At 52.3% G+C, this 18,642-nt stretch overlaps 6 protein-coding genes across 6 annotated transcripts; 2 read left to right on the top strand and 4 right to left on the bottom strand.

Moving 5' to 3' along the window:
• Positions 1–366: 366 nt before the first annotated feature.
• Positions 367–1,384, bottom strand: J4E88_004317 (uncharacterized protein; the record flags this gene model as incomplete). The annotated part of the gene is made up of 2 exons (XM_049397963.1): positions 367–1,041; positions 1,091–1,384. The coding sequence occupies 2 exons, from the start codon at positions 1,382–1,384 to the stop codon at positions 367–369; spliced, it is 969 nt and encodes a 322-aa protein (XP_049256408.1).
• Positions 1,385–2,099: 715 nt separating this feature from the next.
• Positions 2,100–2,569, top strand: J4E88_004316 (uncharacterized protein; the record flags this gene model as incomplete). Its single annotated transcript, XM_049397962.1, has 3 exons — positions 2,100–2,172; positions 2,230–2,375; positions 2,429–2,569. 3 exons carry the CDS (start codon positions 2,100–2,102, stop codon positions 2,567–2,569), a joined length of 360 nt encoding a protein of 119 aa, XP_049256407.1.
• Positions 2,570–3,082: 513 nt separating this feature from the next.
• Positions 3,083–4,333, top strand: J4E88_004315 (uncharacterized protein; the record flags this gene model as incomplete). Its single annotated transcript, XM_049397961.1, has 3 exons — positions 3,083–3,537; positions 3,619–3,998; positions 4,053–4,333. The coding sequence occupies 3 exons, from the start codon at positions 3,083–3,085 to the stop codon at positions 4,331–4,333; spliced, it is 1,116 nt and encodes a 371-aa protein (XP_049256406.1).
• Positions 4,334–10,347: 6,014 nt separating this feature from the next.
• On the bottom strand, positions 10,348–11,448 carry J4E88_004314 (uncharacterized protein; the record flags this gene model as incomplete). The annotated part of the gene is made up of 1 exon (XM_049397960.1): positions 10,348–11,448. The coding sequence occupies one exon, from the start codon at positions 11,446–11,448 to the stop codon at positions 10,348–10,350; it is 1,101 nt and encodes a 366-aa protein (XP_049256405.1).
• Positions 11,449–12,612: 1,164 nt separating this feature from the next.
• Positions 12,613–13,530, bottom strand: J4E88_004313 (uncharacterized protein; the record flags this gene model as incomplete). Its single annotated transcript, XM_049397959.1, has 1 exon — positions 12,613–13,530. The coding sequence occupies one exon, from the start codon at positions 13,528–13,530 to the stop codon at positions 12,613–12,615; it is 918 nt and encodes a 305-aa protein (XP_049256404.1).
• Positions 13,531–14,900: 1,370 nt separating this feature from the next.
• Positions 14,901–18,497, bottom strand: PRP10 (U2 snRNP component prp10; the record flags this gene model as incomplete). Its single annotated transcript, XM_049397958.1, has 1 exon — positions 14,901–18,497. One exon carries the CDS (start codon positions 18,495–18,497, stop codon positions 14,901–14,903), a length of 3,597 nt encoding a protein of 1,198 aa, XP_049256403.1.
• Positions 18,498–18,642: the final 145 nt, after the last annotated feature.

The following is an 18,642-nucleotide window of genomic DNA, read 5'->3' as shown; positions in this document are numbered from 1 at the left end:
CGAGGTTTGCGGTCGGGTATAGATAGCGCAGAGTCGCAGTCGCGGAATGGCTGCTGGCATCTGATCCTCGGCTCGCGTCACATTGCCGGTCGCTGCTTCCCCACATCCGTGGATTGGTGCAGCTTCGCGCTAAGAGAAGGAAGGGACAGGGGTGTTTGCGCTTTGACATGTGAAGGCAGAATTATTTGGCGAATGTTGCATGTGCATGTGCTCTATAATCTAAGACTGCTGCTTCTTTTCTATGCGCTCAATGTAACAATACATGGTATCTCGACGCTCCCGCCTGATGCTATACAAACGCCCCCAAACACCATGATATGCTGCTCGACAAATTCCGCGCATCCAGCGCGAAATCCCGTAACGGTCCTACTCTACTCGTCGAGTAGGCCATCGCTTCTTTAACTCTTCATATACCGTAAAGATGAATGCAGAACTCGGTATGGATCTCGCAACTGTGATACCACACCCACGGTACATGCCTTTGATACCGTGTTGCTTCCAAACCGCCTTTCCTACAGCGCTGAATGTTGACTTTCCGCCAGTCAATTGCTTGACATCTTCGGTCTGCATTCTCGACTTGATCGTGTCCGCAGGGTAGAACATGAAGTTGTAGGCTCCACCTGCGACAGAACCAGAGGCCATGCGCTGCCAGACGGGAATATCTTCGTCCTTGGCTGAAGTACTGGAGCCCTTGAACAGGATCTTCATGCCTTCGTAACCACCAAACCACGCCGCGCCGCCCCCTGTCTCGCGGATCAAGGTTCCAAATTGTCCATGCCAGTAGCCCTTGAGGCCCTGGTGACGATAGATAGAAGCAATGACTCCTCTGATAGTTGGTGCGGCTACGACGCTGCCGGTTGTTTCTAGGGGAACTTGCATCTTGCATTTGACGAGTTCAATTGGTGTTAGGAAGAGTGAGGTGATGGCGCCCGCGATCATTCCGCAAAAGAGCATGCCAGAATATGGCAAGTCACGCTCAGGGTGTCTCTTCAGTTCAGGGTAGAATCCCGAGGACTTGAGTGCATCGCCAGCCAGACGATACTACAGACCACATCAGCTTGATCCAATTCTCCATTGGCACGTTACTCACACTAAAGAACAAGGTGCTTGTCTCTACAGCAGCTCCTACCAGAGGCGCACTGATCCCCCGGTATATTCCAAGGAAGCCATCTTGCTGTAGGGACTTCTTGAAGCAGTCCAATGGCCCGGTGTAGCGGAGTGGCACCTGGTCGGGCTGTGACTGCAGCCGAACCTTGACCGTATCGAAGGGGTACTCGATGTACTTTCCGACCACTCCTGCCGCGGATCCACAGAGAACGTCCTTCAAGGCCTCTTCTCCCTTGCCTATGGTATGTTCTGTAGCAGGACTCCGGACCTCTTCCATTATGACTGGGTTGGGCAGCCGGCCTCTTCCCCCCACCACCGACACCGGACTCTCTTGTGCTTCCATGAATGCGGAATGTGTGTGGCTCGTCAACGGATATGTATGATTGTATTGAATGTATGGTTATGAGGCCGAGCGCATGTTGCGTGCGAAGAGTCGTGGGCGGTGAGAGGGCGCGTGGCTACTGTTATGAATCGGAGCCCATGTCAATGATGGAGTACACCGGTAGCGTTTGCGTTATGGCGAGTGGAGGAAGGTTCGGAAGTGTGTAACACGACGAAGAGAGTTTGCTCGAGGGAGCATGTAGCGGGCCGTGTGTGCGACGGGGATGGAGAAGATGATAACGCCCAACGTTGTACCAAACAGGGTCGACCTTTCTTTAGCTAGCCTAGGAAAATTCTGCAGTATCGGAAGAAAGCATTACAGGAGTGGAAAGCGCATAGCGCTTGCTAAGCCAGACCATCTGCATGCGCGAATAAAGTATGAGCGCAACGAGCAGTTGGGGACGCGCTCCGGCCGCACTTCTGCTGATGCAGCTTATCAGATCAATTCGATCTGATAACATTTGAGTTGGGCGGGATTTGGGATCCCTGGCTGGCAGCCCGCGCCGGCAAAGTGCGCTAGTTATCGATAATCGGCATTAACTTTTCTCGCGCCGCCGTGTTCTGGGTTCGAGAACTTCTGCGAGATCCACTGGTCGCGCAACACTGCAACCATGTCTGAATCTGTGATAATCGAGGCACCTCCTGCGACGGAAACTGTCCCTGTCAAGGGCATGAAAAAGAACGGTATGCGACAGTTGTGTGCAGTGTACCATTGCGACATGGCAATCTAACTTTCCGCAGGCAAGCAATGGCACGACAACAAGGGCCCTTTCCGACCAAAGGCTGGCCAGACCTCATGGGAGAAGCGCAGTGAGGAGAGGAAAGCGCTCGCTGCTGTCAAGGCGAAGGAGAAGGAGCTGAAGGACGAGAAGGAGTCTGAGAGACAGGTAGGAAACCACGGCTTTTGGTTAGAAGTAGACAGGAGCTGACTATGCAATAGCGACGAGTCGAAGCCATCAAGACTAAGCGCGCCGCCAAAGCAGAACGAGAGCGATTCGCCCAGATGGAGGAGAAGATGCACAAGAAGCGCGTCGAGCGCCTGAAGAGGAGGGAGAAGCGCAACAAGATGCTGAAGTCATGAGCTCGGGTCGGTTATACTAGAGCCGAAGCATAAAATGCGATCAAGGAAATGCCGCTTCGGGGGGATGTTGAAAAGGTGCAGAGGCAGGCGCGACTGCACTGCCTAGAGACTACCGGGAAAGCAAGAGCAACCGGAACCAGCCCAGAGAAGTCCAGTCTGTAGGGCGGGATGCGAGCAATGATACCCTATCGAGACTTCCCACAGTGGAAGACGGAGCAAAAAGCAATCATACTAGAAACTTGCCCATGAGTAAAGAAATGAAATGCCATTCCCTACTGAAAGTCCCAGTACCATAGACGCTGGATCTCCTGTCTAAGCAACTTGCAATATAACATCTGCAAAACTACAGTCTTCATGACTGTCTAGGCTGTTTCATGACTCTCTTCACATGCGCTTCCCCAGCTGGCTAGCGGAAGGAGACCCCTGCAATGACACGCGAAACTCGGAAGTCGATCTTGGAACCCAGCAGCACCGACAACTGCCTCGTTGCGCCGACCCAACCACCACCATGACATGGACGGACAGCTTCACCTCCATGCCGGCCTGGCCGACCCCAGGTCTTTCCGTCCCAACCTCTACAGCTCCCGTTCGGCGACACGCGTGACGACTGACCCCGAGAAGAAGTCGCATTCCCATCTGCACAAGCACAAGTCGTCGCGACACCACCACGACCGTCACGATGACCGGCACCGCCACAGCTCCAGCCGACGCCATGCTGCCAAAGAGGCGATGCAGTCAGCCATCCAGATACAGCCGCCCACCAGCTTCGGAGACCTGCTGAGGCAGGCGCGAGGGAGCAGAGACACGAGCCCCAGTCACAGTCGCAGGGAGAGCGTCGCACCAGGCCAGGCGGATGGCAGCGTGCATGGGAAGGAGGAAAGCACTCCAGGCATCACCATCCCGCCGCGGAGACCAATCCGGCAGGCGGATGTGGAGCTAGAGGCTAAAAGAGTTGAAGCTAGAGAACGGTGCGTCTGCGTCATTCACTATCAACCCCCATGATGCTCCGTAGCGTTCCCCCAAGATGCCTTCTCTAACATGGCCCGCAGAGACCTTCGTGCGGTTCTCCAGACCCTTTCCGACCAGTCCCTCAAGACGTCGCGCCGTCTAGACGACACCTACTATTCCATCCTCGAAAAGGTCTCAGTACTGCGCCAGACCATCGGAACGCTGCAAGAGCTCTCTGGCCTGACCAAAGAGCTCCACGAAAACTTTGAGTCGGACACCACAGAGTTGCTGGAGGATGTGACTGGCCAAGTGGAAGCCTTTGATGGCTTCAAGACACAACAGGAGCAAGTGAGCGGATTGGAAGAGCGCATCAAGGCGGGCAAAGAGAAAGCCGATGCACTGACGGCGAGGCTCGAACGAGCCAAAGAGCGTGTCGATGCGAGGGCAAAATCGGAAGCGCAGTGGCAGGCGAAGAACACCCGTATGGCTACACTCATAGGAATCTTTTGTTTCCGTCCCAACTGACATCACACAGATCGCGTGCGCATATTCTGGGCTATAGTGGGCTTCGTAGCTGCTCTCATACTAGCCCTCGTTTTCTTCCGCCCGTCGCAACCGACCGATAACCCACACGAACCGAAGAATACACTCGATCCTGCGACCAGAGAGGCAATCCTGAATGCCGACATTCCAGACATAGCAAAAGAGGCAATTATAGGGCCGTCATCTAGTACTGCAAGTCCAAAAATGGAAACCTCCGAAGCGCAACCTTTACTAGATGACGATGAGAGACTGCGCGCATTCGACGAGTTGTAATACTTCGAGCTACTTTCCTGCCTATTTTGCTTTCGAACACCAAGATACCCCTGCGATAGTTTTGCCACGCCCAATATCAATCTCGAAATGACCAAGTTCTTTTGGTGTTACCGTCCACTTCATCTCAGCCGTCATGAGACCTATCACTGTTGTATGACACAGGTATATCCGCGTGCGTTGCAGATCGTTGAACACAGCGTTAGGTGTTACTAGGCAGGAGGCCTTGCCAAACCATAGCCAATGGTCAACAACACCTCAGCCGCTTTTGGCCCACCTAGCCCAAGCCACCAAAGCCACTAGCCCAGCGTCCCCTCGTATGTAACAGTACTTAGTCCTGTCGACTCCTCGCAGATCTTGACACACGAAGCTATCGCTGCTCTACCGAATCCTGAGCATGGCTTCATCTCGCTCTGCCACTATGCGTTCGCTGGAGCTTAGCCAAGAGTACCTTCCGACGGCCACTGCTCCAGTCAGAGCAGACCCACTTGCAAGCAGCCTCAAGCAGGATCGTTTACATGGTATCCCGGATCACGGCCATTCCACTCATAGCGAAAGGCTACTCGGTAACAACCTAGCATGGAGTTCAGAAGGACCAGAATCCGTATCTTCGAAGGAACAGGCTGTTGTCCGAACGCACTACGATCCACCGAAGCGTTCTGGAAGCTTTCACTGGGGAGATTGGCGGTGGGAGATCGCATCTGCACTTTTCAGTTTCCTATGCATTGTCGCCATAACAATCATATTGAAAGTCTACCAGGAGAGACCCTTGTCCAATTGGCATTTTGTTCATAACATTACGCTGAACACAGTTGTTGCACTTCTTTCGACCTTATCGCGGACAGCCCTGATAGTACCAGTTGCATCATGCTTGAGTCAACTCAAGTGGATTCAGCTGGTTAGGTCACCACGCCCGCTGCGAGAGATGCAAATCTTCGACGACGCTAGTCGTGGACCTTGGGGGTCTCTGGAACTTGTTTGGAGATTGCATCTCAAAACCAAGTTGGCAACATGGGGTTCTCTCATCACGGTACTGTCCCTCGCCATGGGCCCCTTGTCACAGCAGTTGCTTTCGTATCCTTCAAGATTGCGTTTCGACACCTCTGGTGCGACTTTCTACAAAAACCAAATTTATGATTCCGGCGCCGCCAGGGGCGTCACCGGACGAGGTGTTATCAGTAAGTTATATATGTAACTTCTTTAGAAGCCGTTCCAAGCTTACAACCCGAACAGGGCGGATGATGGATCCCAAAATACAAGGCGCTATCCTGAATGGGCTCTACAATCTCAGTGCACCTGTGCAAGTTGAATGTCAGACTGGAAACTGCCAATGGGACGACTTCACAACCCTGGCAGTGGCTAGCAACTGTACGAATGTCACATCCGCCTCGGAAATTGTCTGTGGCAGTATACACGCAGGGAGAAGCTGCAATTATACAACGCCATCTGCTTTCTTCATTGAGTCGTCTTCCCATCAAAGCTCAGGCGGCGGAGGATCAACTCAATTCAACAGTACCGCTCATATACAGCGCGCATCTCAAATCGGCAGCGTACTCAACAGCACCATCGTCAGTTTCGCTACCGCCAGCATGGTGTCGCCTTTTAGCATGGACAATCCAGACCTCACTGAGTGTGACATGCGTTGGGTCGGTCGGCATGTCCGTAACATGAACGTCGTGAACGGTACCTTCAACCCTGGAATCATACAAGACTATGAACTTTACGGCGTCGCCAATCCATTCAACCCGGACTATTGGGTCTCTTTCAACGTCTCGAACGAGACTACAACATTCTCCGGTAACACAACTTTCAGCGTTGGTCCAGTCGACAACGAGGGAATGATGACATTTCTCTCCGGTATATTTTCCTCTACAATCAAGGACGCGTACGGTCTTGCCTTGCAAAACTCTACAAACCTGACACAGACTGTCCAAGCTATTAGCACTTCAATGACGTACGCCTTCGGCCAGGGGCCTAGCAGTATCAACCTCCCTGGTAGAACAATCACGACGGAACAATACATAAAAGTGCACTGGGCCTGGATAAGCGTACCTGTCGTCGAGGTCATCATGGGCATTGCGTTCTTCATAGCTACGCTCGCGCATACATGGAGGAGAGGCGTAGTGGCTTGGAAGAGCTCTGCCATCGTACCGTTATTCATGCACATTGAAGGATGGCATCCTGAAGAAAGTCGAATGGGCAGCGCAAGAGAGGTGGAGAAGAGAGCTAAAGATATGAGAGGTTTGCTAGAGAGAGATGAAGACGGTGGTCAGAGGTTCAGGCGTATGGATACATGATCTATCCTAGAAGCCACAAGATGTACGACCATGACAACACGACGCCGACGCCCATGAAACCCCCTAACTCCGCACCGGACGATACGCTGTGTGTTGCGATTCCTGCGACGACCGCTACGGCTGTCGCAATGGCGAAGGATAGGGCTAGTGGCCACACCAGATACCTCTTGTCGACGACATGGCCGATGCATAGGACTTTGCGCTTCGTAGCTGCCTCTGTGTTCTCCACATCAAACGATGTGGTTTCGTGGAACATCCTGCCGCTGTCACGTAGCAGCTTAGGACGGAGCAGAGCAGCTGAGAAAGTATGCGATATCTCGACGCTTTCAAAGTGCACTTCTAGTGGAAAACTTCTCGCTTGGATGCTTGACTGCTTGGATCAGTACACGGTGGATCTTATCAAGTCTGACGGCATGGACCTACAGTGGTGATCTCACATATCTGAACGACGGGTCTCTGGCACCACAGCCAACGCAACATCGCACGCTCCCTCCTATTGAAGCGTAGCTTGTAGAACTCGATGAGATGGATTATCTGCTGCTCTGTGTTGAGTGCTTTGGTCTGCTTGTTGACGGAGGTGCAACTGCGCTTGGTGTATCCAATCCAGATTTCGGACTCCTTGTTGCCCAAAGTCGGGATCAGGATTTGCTCGGTTGTACTGGCCCTGGCTGCCATTCTCATTAGGCTGATGTAGGCTGGGGCGATGCGACTTCATTCCCATCGTTCACACACTCTACATTATATATGATGGGCTATCGTACGCGGCGTATCCCAGCAGTGCTCTATTGTGTCCCGGACACGAAATTTTCGAACTCTTAACCTGTTGCATTAAGATACATTTCGATACTAACAACTCACCAAAACACCGACAATTCTAATACAGTGGTTGAAAACAATGAAACAATCTGTTTGCATCTGGACAGTAATAGTTTCCTGGGGAAGCGGCAAGCGACATCTTGGCTGCATGAGTGGCGTCCAAGAATTGCGGTTTGGGGGCCAAACAAATTGTTCGCCTTGCTGGCAATTCGCGAAGATGCATTAACAGCCGTCAATAGCGGGCATCGCCTACTGTCCACTCATTGCTGTCGCACTGCGCCCGCTCCTTGCTTTCCTATGTCCCAACGTCGCACATCCGGCATCTTGCTCATAATTCTCTTGCGACAGCTGCGATGGCAGCTGCGATATCTTAACGAGAGTCATCCAAAGTCAGCAGGCCACCCACACATTGCAACAACGTACAGGGACGAAATGAATCTGAACCATCTAAGTCACTTTCACAGTCGGCTCAAATTCCAAAGTTCCCCGCAACATATGTGTGCCCGACGCATATCTTCTTTTAAACGGAGGGATAATGAGCCCTCAGTCAGGTCCGCCTCAACTATATCCGGGACCGTGTTTACCATGGGGAGACGGCAACGACAGTGGATACAGTGGATCTCCCGAGGTTGACGATGGTGGCATAACAATTCATTGTCAGAAAGACTCATTATGGCTGTGCGGACCCAAGGAGTACATGGGCAGTGACCAACTACACGGCATGAAACAGAAGCCTCCAAATCATGTGGATATCATTACGCCATTTCGACAAGCATCTACTCTTCCACCCAACGGTTTTCCCCGAATCTCGAAAGTTTCGAAATCGTGGCCTACTCGTTCTGCGAATGATAGAGTACCTGCCGCTGGGGACCGATTGGATATCTTGTCCATAGCTTCGTCTGCCAGGAAGTACTTTCGGGGGAAGATCCACCACACAGAGCTGATAAGTAGAGCATCGATTACGGTTGAACAACCAGAGACCTCACTCAAGGAGACTACTTCAGCGGAAGATAATTACATCCATGATCGTACGCCTACTAGTATCTCACACAACAAACACATGGCAAGAGAGCTAAGCACTAGTTTCCATGGTCCATCCGATTCCGATTCGAATATTCAAGATTCCACGAAAATTGGAGTCCTTAGATGGGTCGACGCAACGAAGGATGCCTGCTCGTTCCCACCTTCCACTCCTTCAGCAATTCCAAGCACAAGAATTAGCGACAGGAGCTCTTCAGCAGCTCCAATGCAAGCTTTGAGTCCAAATGAAAGTCCAATTTCATCTTCGAGGTCGCGGGGTCTCGAATTTTGGAGCATTTTGCAAGACTGTGACCATGACTACAACACGTACGAGTCATCGCAGGCCGACGAAAGCACAGAGCGGTTTACTGACGACAAACATTCGTTGCGAACATCGACAACCGGGTCTGGCTCAAACGGTTCTTCAAACAGCTCTGCAACGTCGAACAGCACCCCGATCGCACTGTTCAGCAAGAATGCGCAGTCAACCAATAAGAGAAGCCTAGAGAGAGAAGGTGACGAGGACGAATTTCCCAACAGGAGGCCCATTAGGGAACGTGTCTATGTTCCGGATGCACTTCAAGATTCTGATTATCCCGGTCAGATGCATTGTCCAATGCGTGAGTTACATGACTGTCAAGGCACAAATACAACAATATCAGAGCTGATGCGAAGTCTCATGAATCGTCATCGCATAGTAATATGCAAGGAATGCTGCACGCGATTACCCATACCAGACGAGGAGAAGAGGCCAGTGAATATACTACAGAAGCATGCATCGGATGGCTGCGAGAAATACTGCATCGGTACTTCTTGCGCCGATACCTTCGACGACTCCACACATTTTCACCGTCGGACAGAAAGATGTCCCTCTTGGGCGACGCTTACCAAGGAAGCGAGGTGGGCGTTTATATGGAGATTGGTGAATCCTGAATCAAATCCGCCGGAACCAAATTTCCTCCCAGGGCCGGCTTTCGAGCACAGCCAGATACGGAGGCCATGTAAGCAACAAGCTCGTGCTAGGGGCAATGAGATATGCGCACAGCTTATGCGAGATATCGAAGCTAAAGAAAGACGCATCAGTACACTAGAGAATGATTTGATCACAGCAAAGAATGAGAATATGCAGACACAGCAAGGATGCAACGAGAAGACTGTCAATCTGGAGAACATCATCGAGAGTCTCTTAGAACGGCTATGTGAGAATGGAATTGGTCTACCAGGATCATTACGAAAGCGATTGCAGAACGAGTGCCCCGAAGCCATGGCTGCAATCTTTGTCAAGGAATCGCAGACTGTGTCTACGCTACCAGCATCAACTCTTACGCGAAATCATGGCTACTACCCAGGTGCAGGCGTGTCATCGACGTGGGGAAACATGACCTGTCCACCACCAACAATGCCCACGATACCTGTAACCTGGGGTGCGGTCCCTCAGCAAATGATTGGGTCAAACCCAGGTTACTACCTCCCAGATTTCAGCGACAAAGCTTCCACAACGAGCGCGATGTATCCAACCAATGCCTCTGTTCCAGTTTCGAATTCCATAAACATGAGTCCTAGTACCATGCATGCACAAGTCGGAAGATACAGCTCTTTCGAAACACCGGAGATCGTACAGCCGTACGAGTGACGGAAACAAGACTATCGCGGCACACCTGCTGGATTGAGAACTTTTCCGTTTCGTTTTCCCTCGAATGTGTGTCACCGAGAGTCGTTTTCTATGTATCACACGTCACGGTTTCATTCATGGTGTCGCTTCACTAGCGTTCTTACTGTGCAACATTTGAGTACTTCTTACTCAACTGCAACTTCGGATAGTTTCTATAATAGCTGCAAGCTCATCTTTCAAATCTTTTGCAGGGGTTTCCTACGGAGAACAATCTAAATACCATGGGTCTTAGCTAGCTCTTCGTCCACTACAAACAACATCTTCCCCTTAATCGCACTTCCATGAATGAGAAGCTCATGCGCTTCAACCGGATCGCTCAGCCTCATCAGCTTTGCGATAACCGGATCCAATTTCCCTTCCCTCACCTTCTCTACAAGCGCAAAGAATTCCGCCACTTCCTTCTTCTTTGGGTACTCGATATCAAGCGCCCAGAAGCTTACTCGTGGTGGCTGAAGTATTGTTTCAAGGATCTCGTCGACGTTCGACAACATCTTACTCCCATCTGCAGCGATGCCCCCCATAACTCCGAATACGACCACTTTGCCGACGTCCTGCTTAGTTGCTGCGAGGAAGTCTTTGACGCTCTTTTCGCTGCCAACACCATCGTATGCGACATCCACCCCCTTTCCATCCGTCAGCGCATGAACCTGCTCCACAAGATCCAGGGCGTTTCGGTCAAGTGGTTCCACACCCAGTGAGCGCACGTAATCGAACTTGCTCGGCGAACATGTACCGTACATCTTGATGCCCATGTCGAATGCCTTGATAAGCTGAGCCATAGCTGTTCCCAGTCCTCCACTCACACTCCCGATCAGGATGCTCGAGCCGGGTGGTAAATCGACACCACTGTGCTTCAACAGACCCCATGAAGTCATGTAGTTTAGCGGAAGTGCGCAAGTTTTCAACAGGTCATCTCCTGGTTGCAGCTTCATGACTTCTTCGTGTGGCAGGACGATGTGTGTAGCATGTGCGCCGAAGATGCTCAACGCTGCGACTCTGTCTCCAACGTTCAGTTCTCTTCCCTTTGGAACAGCATCGCCCAGCGCAACTATCTCGCCTACGAGGTCATAGCCAGGTGTGAAGCCCGGTTCCTTGGCTAGGGGATGAGGGTAACCGCCGACACGCTGAATGTTGTCGACTCCAGCAATACCAGCAATGAGGATGCGAATGAGCACTCCGCCAGCAGATAGCGCGGCCATGGGATCAAATGCCTCCCATTTTAGCACGGATGGCTTGCCGAACTTTGGTATAACCCAACGGCCTGGTGAGGTTGGTGTGGGTGACGTGTTGGGCGTGGAGAGTGATGGAGACATAGTTTGAATGAGTTAGGAAAGCGCTTGTTCAGTGTATGGAGGTATCTGAATTGGTCAATGCAGAGAACGGAGACTGTGTCAGCTATTTATCGATGTAACGTATATCTCGTACTACCGCCCGAACCTGTTATGTCCGATTCAAGTACTAGAGTCGAGCCTCTTGTGTCCGATTTTATAGTTTCACTAGCAATGGCTCGCCTTAAATCAGCACGAAGTTGCATTTATAATATTGCACGCCACACTTTTGTCAGCAAGTACGAACTGTACATGCAGAAGCACAACGAATGAACAGCGACCGGCCCCTCACACCATCAACTCCGGTCCTCGTTCGCCCTCTTCCCGACTAACACCATACACGCCTAACACCATCTGCGCCAAGAACCCCACTGCAAGCTCTCAGAAGCTCTTCCCGTCGACAGACTTGCGCTTCAATTTTTCAAGTTCAACGCCGTGCAGCATGCGTGCATTGATACACGTCATACCTGCAAAGAAATCAGGGTCCTTGGAGCGGATCATGCACGATGCACCGCAGGTACCGCAGAAGTAGTGGCCCATTCTCTTCGTTCCGAAAGAGTAAGACTGAGAACTAACATCAGCTGGCCTGATCTTTGGCGGTATTTGCTACGTTCCCAGGGACATATTTGCCTACCTTGAGTTGCTCGATGCTACCGTTTGAGAAAACGACACGCTCGTTGGGCACATAGATAAGAAGATAACCGTTCGATACACAGATACTGCAGTTGCATTCCACCAGAGCCGCGCTGGGGTCGTCAAGCGGAGGAGACGCAGTGACGGAGTACTTGAATGCGCCGCAGTGGCATGATGCATCGTAGGTTTTGGTTGGAGCGTCGGCTGGGGGCGCGCCAGGAGGACCAGTATCGGACATGATGTAGTAGTTGATGAAGCTTTGCCTTCCAAATTTGGTATGAGATAGTTAAACACAGTAGTCTGTTTTTTGTGTACCTAGATACAGCAGGTGAGGTTGTTGTTAGAGAGGATATTTATTGAGATCTAGTGGCTGCTGCCTAAAGTGTCGCATTGCATCTACGTCCAAGCTGGGAAACTCCACTTCGCGTCGCGTAAGAGTCGCGTTGTCATACGTAGGGCGCCCTGTTGCTAACGCGAATAGGATGTCCCTAGGTGTTGGCACGCATCGACCGGCTTCTAAGTACACAGCGCCTTCCCCATGAAATCAGCTAGCCTTGGAACACTCTCCTCAGTATCAGCATATAAATCGAGATGTCCTTTTCCTTCAATGACGAAAAGTTCCTTCGGCTCCTTGGCCTTCTTGATTGCATCCTTGCTGTAGCAAGCGGTGTCGGCTGGGCCTCCATTACCCGTATCTGCCAAACTTCCCGTAATCATCAACAGCGGTCGCGGAGAGATCCAGTCGATGAAAGCAAGAGAATCGTATGTGGAAAGCTTTTCGAAGCTCCTCACAAGTTGCAGGTTGTTGCATTTGGGATGGTACCCGCGGGGTGTCGAATAGTATGACTTTGCCTCTTCGAAAACGTCTAGCGTGCTGAATGCGGCAGGCTTTCCTCCCTTGGCTTCTGAGGTGCGCTCTTGCGCTGCAAAACTCAGGCGCTGATGCAGTGTTTCTAGGTTGATATTTCCAGAGTCGTCTCTCAGACTGTTGCGAGTCATACCACCTACGCAAACGCCGACTACGGTCGCCACGGCCTTCATGCGCACATCAGTCTGTGAAGCGAAGATTGCGTAGCCTCCAGAAGCACAGATTCCAACAACTCCGATCCTTTCGGGGTCGACGTCGCCGTCAAGAGTTGAAAGGAATGTTACGGCGCTCTTGAGGTCCTCGACTCGTTGGTACGGATCTTCTAGGTAACGTGGCTCCCCTCCGCTCTCACCTTGGAAGGCTGCATCGTACGCGAGAGTGATAAAGCCATGTTCGGCTAGCTTTCTGGCATATAATCCAGACGCTTGTTCCTTGATAGCTGTACCGGGGTGGCCGACAATAAGGGCGGCATTTTTGCGGTCTGGTGCGTTTGGGGAGGGTAGGTATAGATCGCCGATTACGTTGATGCCATGGCTGAGGAAGTTAACTTTGCGAACAGTGGCCATCGCAGTTGATGCGTAAGAAGAATCGGGTTGCTTGGTGGTTCGTGGAAGCAAGTTGATAAGGATACGTAAGAGACGATGGTCTTATTCGTCTGTACGAGCTGCTCAAGGTTTCTGCTAAACGCTGACGTGAAATGCCAGGTGTTTATGTATTCTTGCCAAGAAGATGTGTAGATTCATAGGGACTACGATACCGCCGCGATACTCACCATGCTCGTGTTTGAGCCTGTACTTTCAGTTACCCCCCGGCTGAGGCTCCATCAGCACTCATTCGTTCCTCAGACATTCATGTCGCATACCACGCTCAAACGTCTCTGGCATTAACGCATATTGCTAGGATGCCAGTACACGGATTTAGGATTTAGGACTTTCTCGGCCAAGGTTTCGCGCGCATTCGATCGTATACATTCGTCCGCGCACCAATAGAAAGTTGGGGATTTTCCCCGACCTCAGCATCGCCCACTTCTTTTCTCAACCGTGAGGTGCGACATCAACTCAAAATCTTCTTAACGCTGAATGATAACTTTTCATGCAATGATGTATGGAACGGATTACAGGATCTTGCAAACGTTGGGCTGTGATTGAGAAATGCTTGAGTTTGCGCCGTTGAACTGCGCAGCTGATATTCTGGTATCAAAAGTCAACGACACTGGCCCAGCACACTCACGCTGTATCATAACTGTGAACTGATGCTGGATATAAGACAGTGAAGACCATGCATCTGTCTGACCCGCTTGAAGGCCAGCGACTATGGCAGCAGATCAAAGCTTGACTCCGGCAACATTCAAGCACAGTCCAACGAAAATGATCATCATAGTGCTGGGGCATTAGACGACGAGAGTGATATCCAACATAGTATCCGATGGCCAAGAACGAAACGGGGTGAAAAGCACGTATACTTGTCCCGGTTTAACGTGTGTGAGTGAATGACATAGACGTACTCCCCTCTGGTAGGGAGCGCGGGTTCTCTTCGATGGTTCAGCATACAGGACAGCGGCAAGCACCGACTTACCTTCTGACAACGATCAAGGGCTGGGATAGATGAGATGACTTCACAGAAACCTAAAGGTGATCAGCGTGTAAAGTGGTTGCAGATTATCTTTTTGTTACCATAAGAGGTCCTAAACTGAAGTGGCCTGGTAATGGCGACTCATGCTCTCTCTGATCTTAGCGTACTGTAACGCCGCATACTCCGATCCAACCCTACTGTGATGTACATGATAAGCTAGACAAGCCCAGACCCTGACAGGGTTGGCCTACCATTGTTCCAACTATAACCAATTCCCAGTTCGCTGAAAGCAAGAAAGTGCAACAAATCCCCGGGGTAGTGGCCCCAGGAAAGAAAGCAAAAGAAGGTACTGGGGATCTTACGTTTAGATGAAAATATCCAGCTCATGTCTCCTGACCTCGTCCTCCTCGAAAGTTGGGAAAGCTGGGACCATGGCGTCGGCGTTCTGAACGTAGGCATCGTTGTAGATGCGCCAGTAAGGGTTTCGCACTTTGCGTGCTGGATGGAAGAGACCAGCCCAGACGTAGTTCATGACAAGCGGGGTACCGATCGCGTTGCGGACACCTTCGATAGCCTCGATGATGCGGTCGATGACGTGAGGACTGGTTTCGAACAAGTTTGGCCAAAGAAGGTTGAGCAAGTGAATCATCGCATCTTCGCAGTCGAGACCGACACAGCCAAGAGCAACGTGCTTGACGACCGAAGCGGCAGTCTGGCGATGCACTTGATCTCGGTCGATGAGGGCATCCTCTAGAAGTGGTGTGATGGCATAGACATAGTCCTTTGCCATCTCGCCGATGTACTCGAACATGAAGGACAATGATTTGAGGACACCATTCTGTACGTTGAGCTCCGGTACGCGGTACTCGTTCATAAGAGCCGGTAGGACAGTGAAGGGTGCACAAGTTTCGGCGACGATACCAATGGCGACGGCAGTACAGACACGGGACTGACGCTCCTGAACTCGAAGGTTACCAAGCAAAGTGGCCAGCACATCCTGGGGACCGATAGCTTTGGCAATATAACCGAAGGTGTTGTTGGCAGCACGACGAATACCCTTCTTATGAGCCTTGAGCATGTCCAAGAGTTCGAAGCAGATACGCATCCACTCACGAGGGTTGACGTAGTTTGCACCTCGATCAGCAATACGTCCTACCAGATCGATGGTGTTCTCCTGTACCTTCTCATGTCGGTTACGAAGGATGGGCGTAAGGCGGGGCAACAGATCCTTGATAGGCGGTTGCATGGCGTGGAGACCGACGACTGTGACGATAGCACGAAGAGCACCGAGAATGGAACCAAGAACCTCAGGATACTCCTCACCAAGGTATTCGTACAACGCCTGCGCAAGCTTGATGAGTTGTGGGTCCTCGTCGCACTTCTGCATCACGAAGGTGATTCGCGAGATGAGATCTGCTGCTTGCTGACGGACGGTTGCGGATTTGTTGTTGAGCCTAGCAAGAACTGTTGCGACGATCTGCGGGAGATAGGTCTTGGTACGCTCACCCAGTGCGTTGACGACCGTAGCAAAACCGTCGATGACAATGGGGTCCTCGATGGTTTGGTCCTGGAACGCAACAAGCACACCATCAATTAGCTGTTCTTCCAAACGCTGGTCGACGTCGTGCGCTCCTAGTGTGCTGATAACCTTGTCGACAGTCTCGACAGTCATCTTGCGGTATGCTTCGTTCTCGTCCTTCATGTTGTTAACAATCCTGCCGACGATCTCAGCAACACCAGCTTTCTGCGCCAGGTCCACGGTCGTGTCCACCACTTGTCGGTAGTTGCGCTTGTCAAGAGCCATGCGGCGTACCCAGAAGTGCTTGAAGAATTCAGGGAGAACATTGTCCTTGAGGTAGACTGGGGTTACTCCTGCGGTGTTCGAGCACTGAGAAACGACCTTGAGCACGACCTTCTTCATCTCTTCATCGGGTGATTGAAACTCGCGAATGACGATCTCCATGATCTGACTGGTATAGTAGTTGGAGTACTCCTCGTCCATGAGCGGGATGACATAACCGACCGCCTTCAGGAAGGATGCAAGAGCCTTACCACGTTGGCGACGGGCTCCGGTCCAGAGAGGGTTCAGAATATCGTCGAATGACTCGATACCGTACGGGCTCGCGGCTTCAGCTAAAGCTGCAAGTGCAAGAGCTGTGACCATGCGGACCTTTGGCTGTTCGTCATTCAGGTTGTCGCCGATGCACTCCACAAGTCCCTTGAGGTGAGGAAGAATAGCACAACCCATAAGGATAGGGATCTGCTGAACAATCTTCACACCAGTATGACGTGCGTGCCACGACTTCTTGGATCGACACACAGCGCGGAGGAAGGGAAGGAGGGCGGGGATACCGAGGGCAGATGCGACGACAGCGAAGGCTCGAGCGGTGGTGTTTCGGACGTATTCGTCTTGGTGGTCTAAATCGGGACGCATTGTACTGATCATGTGTGCGAGACCAGCGGCCTTTGCAAGGTTAGAAATAATCTCTCGACCTTCGACACGGGCGTAGTAGTCTTGGTCGATAAGGAGAGGCTCAATGACGACGAGGATCTTGTGGACGTAGGGCCGAACAAGGTCGTCGAGCTTGTAGAGGACACGATCGATGACTTTGACGAGCAAATGTCGCTCCTGATCCTCCAAGGTGCGCTCCATGAGGAGAGGCAAGATCTGGTTGAAGAGAGCGCCAGCACCGAACTGCCGGGCGTTGTCGGTAAGTTGTCGAAGCGCGGTCTTTCGCATGGGTGGTGTTCCGTTCTTGACCTTGAGCAAGAGTCGCATGATTTTGCGCTCCTTGAGTTCCTCGACGGTCATGTCGTTCTCGTCTGCACCGTCTGTGAGCTTTCCAAAGTATTTCATGTCCTCGTTCTTGAAGAACTGAAGATCACCGACACCTGGAATCTCTGTGGGCAGCTGCTTGCCCATGGCAGCCAAGCTGTTGTCTGCTTCCGGAAGCAAGAAGCCTTGGTATCCCGTGGGAAGTGCTGGCATGCCCACTGGTCGCCGCACTGGCTCGTACCCAGGAGGGGCCTCGAGGACCTTGTAACCTTCAGCCTCACCAGGCAGCATCATGTCGAGCTGCTCGTCGGATAAGGGAGCGTTGCGGTTGGAGATATCGGTGCCGAATGCGAACGTCTGCGCGACTGGACGGGCGCCGTTGGTGGCGGGAGCAGGCGTTGCGGCGCTGGCGGGGGCTACAGCTGTGGTATCCCAACGCGATCGAGCCGGTTGAGCAGCCTCAGCAGACTTGTCTTCTGCCTTTTCTTCCTCGGGTGCCGGTGACCATCGCGATCGCTTCTTGGGCTCGCCATCTGCCGTGGCCTCGTCGGCCTCTTCTTTGATCGCAGGTGTTTCGCCGTCGCCGCTCTCGTCCCAGCGTCTCCTCTTGCGAGTCTTCTTCATGGGTGGGGTCTTGTCGCCATCGACAGGGGCGGATCCGTCGTCCTGGAGCGTTGGCTTGTGGTCAAGGACTTCGTTGCCTCCCTCCCTCTCCCTCTCCTCGATGAGCCTCTTCACACGCGCCTCTTCGCGCTCAAACTCGCGTTGCTTCATCACGTCCTTGTACGATTGGCCGCCATCTTCGCCATCCTTCGCGAAGGGGTCCGCTCGCGACGGAGAAAGGGCGCGGTCGAATCGTCGTCGTTGGTAGTCGGTCTCGCGTGATGCGATCTGAGCCTGCTTCTCGCGACTGTCGAGGATGTCCGCCTCTCCGGCATCACCATGCGCAAACTCGTTCATCATCTCCTTGGATGCCGTGTATTGGCCCACAAGGCTCCGGCCGTTCAGCTGCACGTCGTCCATGTCGGCGTCGTCGTCAGCAACGGCGATGGAACTGACGTAGTCGCCATTGTTTCCGCCGTAGAGCTCCTTGTCGAGGGGCTCGTTGAGCGATTGCTTGTTGTTGGACGTGTCCCCGTTGGCAGCGCCGTTGGCCCTCGAGTTTCCTGCGCGCGGTCCGGCCATGTTTGCAGCAGGTGGTGACGGGTAGATTGGGGTTGGGGTGATTGGGGCGACGACAGCCTGTGAGCTTCTCCAAAGTTTCGCGATCCAGGGCTTGGCAGAGCGGCCGCATTGGCACTAGCGTGAGCGGCTTAGTCACCCACCCCCT

The sequence above is a fragment of the Alternaria novae-zelandiae genome (genome assembly GCF_023758075.1).
Source record: "Alternaria novae-zelandiae strain BMP 2774 chromosome Unknown scaffold_7, whole genome shotgun sequence".
Lineage (NCBI taxonomy): Eukaryota > Fungi > Ascomycota > Dothideomycetes > Pleosporales > Pleosporaceae > Alternaria > Alternaria novae-zelandiae.
The sequence above is the reverse complement of the archived record's forward strand: the minus strand, read 5'-3'. Positions and strand labels throughout refer to the sequence as shown.